General features: G+C 33.6%; 1 protein-coding gene across 1 annotated transcript; it reads right to left on the bottom strand.

The window, feature by feature from the left end:
* Positions 1 to 588: 588 nt before the first annotated feature.
* Positions 589 to 1,370, bottom strand: LOC104964058 (hepcidin-like). The gene is made up of 3 exons (XM_010792778.1): positions 1,232 to 1,370; positions 1,062 to 1,139; positions 589 to 895 (listed from the first exon to the last, which is right to left on the bottom strand). The coding sequence occupies exons 1-3, from the start codon at positions 1,316 to 1,318 to the stop codon at positions 797 to 799; spliced, it is 264 nt and encodes an 87-aa protein (XP_010791080.1). The 5' UTR covers positions 1,319 to 1,370; the 3' UTR covers positions 589 to 796.
* Between the last annotated feature and the right edge of the window lie 2,513 nt (positions 1,371 to 3,883).

A 3,883-nucleotide genomic window follows, 5' to 3' on the forward strand; every position in this document is an offset into this window, starting at 1 on the left:
TGTGTTCGTCTTCAGCATTATACAGTAACTCCCTCTGTGTATTATCTCTTCTTCTATGGACAGCACAGGGGTACTTTGTTGGGACAACACACATTTAGTTATTTTTAATTAGCATAATGTTTTTAGCCAAATGTAATAAGGTAGCTTAACATAGCTTCACTGAATCCACTGAGGTCTCAAGTCCAGTAGCTACGTGGACTGTCAAAGCTCATTGGCTCCTCCAGCTCCTGTCCCTGTTGATGAACATTAACAGTTGAAGCCTCATTTCAGCATTTTGACCAACATTGATAGGTAAAAAAAATTCGGGCCAAAAAGCAAAAAGGTTCAGTACACTTTGGTACTTTTACTTTTACTCAAGTACAAGATCTGAGTATCCACCTGGTGTTTTTTCAACTCAGTCATTAAATCAAGGCCAGACTATTGGGTTCCTAGAGCTGGCCCTGCTTTGTTGCCCTTAAACCAATGATAGTGTTTGTATATGTGTGCTTTAGAGCTGCAATATATTACTGACCCTTATTTGTGGGCACAAGTTCACTGAACAGCCACAAGTGTCATTAAAAGCAAGTATTTAAAAAACGATACCAAACATTTTTGTAGCGTTGTAAATATTTATTATCCACACACTTTAGTTTATGCAGACATTTGACAAACTATATGGATGATCACAAGCATCTATAAACTACAGCATGACAAAACCCAGTCATCATCAACATTTTACATCCAGTTAATACAATTGATTTTGATTTAGGAAAAATTAGATCAAATGACTATTTTGTTGTTGCTGTTGGTGCGGGAATCAAAATTCGCAGCACAATCCGCAGGCATTGTGGAAGGAGCAGCAGTTGCAGCAAACTCTACATTTACTGTTGCGCTTCACTCTGATGTTGTACGGCATCTGTGTGAGAGAAAATAAACATGAGGTTCTGCAGCAACTTCATTCTCATTATTCTCTATTCTACATTGGAGAGCATCAAGGCACTTTGTTGGGACAACACACTTTTACTAGTTTTTTTAATAAGCTCAATGTTTCTAGCCAAGATTATTAAATGAGCTTAAAATACCTTCCATGAGTCCTCTGATGTCTCTTCATGTTCAGTAACTGGGCTTTCATTGCTCATTGGCTCCTCCAGCTCCTGCACCTGTTGATTAAGATATACAGTAGGAGCCACATTTATCATTTTGACGAAACATTGATGGCTAATAAGTAAAACGAAAATAGTCATGTTCTTACTTCAGGTCCTGGGACAGCAGAGCTCTCCTGAATACAAATAAATGTGAGCACGACGGCCACTGCAGCTGCAACACAGAATGTCTTCATGTTAAGAGCTTTGTTGTTGAACCCTTTGACTCTTACGATGTCTCTTCTTCTCCTGTCTGATAGTTGAGTATGAAACGTTGTATTTGTACTCACTGTTATCTGTCAGTCTGTTGCCTCATCATTGACGACATTTACAGGACAGCAGGGAATGGGATGCTGGGAATAAACATTTCCCAGCAATGGTCATTCACCCTTTTTTTCGGGCCAAAAAGCAATAATGTTAAAACAACATGATGTGCAGGGGATAAAGTCAGCGGACATTTATTATTTGGTAACTTCAGTCTTACCAAATGTATCTAAAAAAATCCATAGTCCCTGGACTTCTCTCATTTTCTCCTATTTACTGACAATGCTTGTGAACCGAGAGCTGGATTTTTGAAAAAACTTGTCAGCATCAACAAATGGCACCAGGAATGGCTCCACATCAACTGGAATAAACAGCTTTTTGAATACATTTTATTAAACCTTTTTCTCAGATGAAAATGAAGCTTCAGCAAGTAATATTTTAGCTGTTTCATTATATAAAAATATGAACACTTTTTTTTTCTTCTATTACTGACATCAATACAATTTAAAACTGTCTTACACTACAGTACCCCAGTTTTGCATTACACCTCAATATAAATATCTAAACCTATGTTAAGTGTAACATCTGAATAGTCATTTTAATAGAATATAGCACTTAATTATTTTTACTCATCTTAAATTAAGCTTTTATCACTTTACTACACAGCACTTATTGTGGAACACTCTCCCTATTACATCGCAGACGCACTTTACAAGCATCTTCACATCTCTTCCTTATATTTTCCTTAACAGGACATACTTTATTTTCATTATATGTTGTTGGGCTTTCATGTCTAATTCAGGGCGTTTTATAAAATCTTAACTTTACCATATCCTCCGTTTCTTTAAAAAGCTAAATCCTACACTATCCCAGCTTTAGATATCTAAATCCATTATTGTGAATATTATTGTATAATAATAATAATATGATATTGTGTCATATTAACAGAAGTATTATCAATGTAGTCATTTCACACATGAAAACGTCTATTTCTTTTTGGAATCAAAACACTTTCCACACTGTTGTAGTAAGATTCATATTTATTCTCTTAACTCTGCTGTATCATTTGTTAAGTACATTCAGAATCTTGCATAATTTCCAATCAAAATTTGCAGCACAATCAAACACAGATGTTGGGATAGCATTCATATTAATGAATAAAAAACGTTACCTGTTATATTTAAAAAAAAACATTTACTAAATGCTTTTGATTTCTTATTAAATTGCTGCATTATATTTAGTAGTGCAAAAATTGATCTCGATGTCTTGGCATTTGTTACCTATAAAGCATACACCAATGTCATATATAAAACATCAGTAGAAATGTTGGCATGAACGTAACTAAAGTGATATCCAGTTATCAGCAAAAACATCTATTATTTTTGTTTAATTGTCTGGTTGTAAAACAATCATATTGAAAACCTAAATAAGTCAATAAAGTTAGCAATGTGCAGTTAATCTTTACGTTTTCGGTAACTTCAGTCTTTTCAAATATATTTTGCAATAACTAAAATTCCCTTCTTTCTGCAATGTCATGTTTACTGATAACGCTTCTGACCTGATTCAAATAAACTCGTTATTTCAACAAACAGTAGGCCTACCAGGAAGGCTCCACATTTACTGGCAAATCAGCTTTTTTGTTGTGTTTTAAAATATCACTTTGAAGCATCACCCTCAGAAAGTTATACTTTAAAGGTTTCATTCTTTTTATTTATGAACACATTTTTTTTAAGAGAAAGGCCTCAATTTAACACGATAGATAGTCATGTTGACAGAATAATTGTCACTTTAGTCATTTCACTTTTAAATCCTGTTTAGAAATGTTTTTTAGGAAAATTATGTTTTTTGTATTATACATATGTTTATTAGATTAAAAGTTTATATTTTCCAATGTTTTAAGTAATATTAAGTTTTACATTTTTTAACTTGACATCCTGTCTTTAAGTCTATTTGAAATGTCCTACATCCGTTTTATTTAATAAAACCTCATTGTAAATATCTAAGTGTAACATTTGAATAATCATGTTAGGAATTGTCAGTTTAGTCCTTTTTACACAGCCCACTACAATGTGCAAACATTTCCTCTGGCAGAGCATTCAACAGTGTTGTTGTACATTTCATAATGTATTAATAGTTCTACTTTGAACAAAGCCGCAACATAGTGAATATAACATTGAATACAAGCATCATAGCAGTCTTGCAAAAATTAAAAATGTCCCACATCATCTCAGTTTGCAGTATCTCTTCTTTTTTCGTTTTGCATATTCATTTTATTTCCAATTTAAGTCATTGTAATACATCTACAGCTCTCATTTGAATCACAGCTGCCAACTTTAGATAAAATATATTTTAGCATATTTCATAAAATGCTAACTTAAGCTAAACTAAACAAATGGAACTGAAGCTGAAAGAAAGGGGTAACACAAAACTACAAATAGAACAAAACGGGACATGTCAAGTATTAACCCATCACTGTACCCTGTATGCAAGGGCAGGTT

The sequence above is a fragment of the Notothenia coriiceps genome, unplaced genomic scaffold (genome assembly GCF_000735185.1).
Source record: "Notothenia coriiceps isolate Sejong01 unplaced genomic scaffold, NC01 NC01_scaffold00001840, whole genome shotgun sequence".
In the NCBI taxonomy this organism is placed as follows: Eukaryota; Metazoa; Chordata; class Actinopteri; order Perciformes; family Nototheniidae; genus Notothenia; species Notothenia coriiceps.

What these genes read in the sequence shown, in the direction of transcription:
- LOC104964058 (XM_010792778.1), bottom strand. Translation starts at nt 1,318, where the DNA reads ATGAAGACATTCTGTGTTGCAGCTGCAGTGGCCGTCGTGCTCACATTT. An exon ending in CTGCTGTCCCAGGACCTGAA is followed by an intron (nt 1,140 to 1,231) that starts GTAAGAACATGA and finishes CTTAATCAACAG; the next exon opens with GTGCAGGAGCTGGAGGAGCC. An exon ending in CATCAGAGGACTCATGGAAG is followed by an intron (nt 896 to 1,061) that starts GTATTTTAAGCT and finishes TCTCTCACACAG; the next exon opens with ATGCCGTACAACATCAGAGT.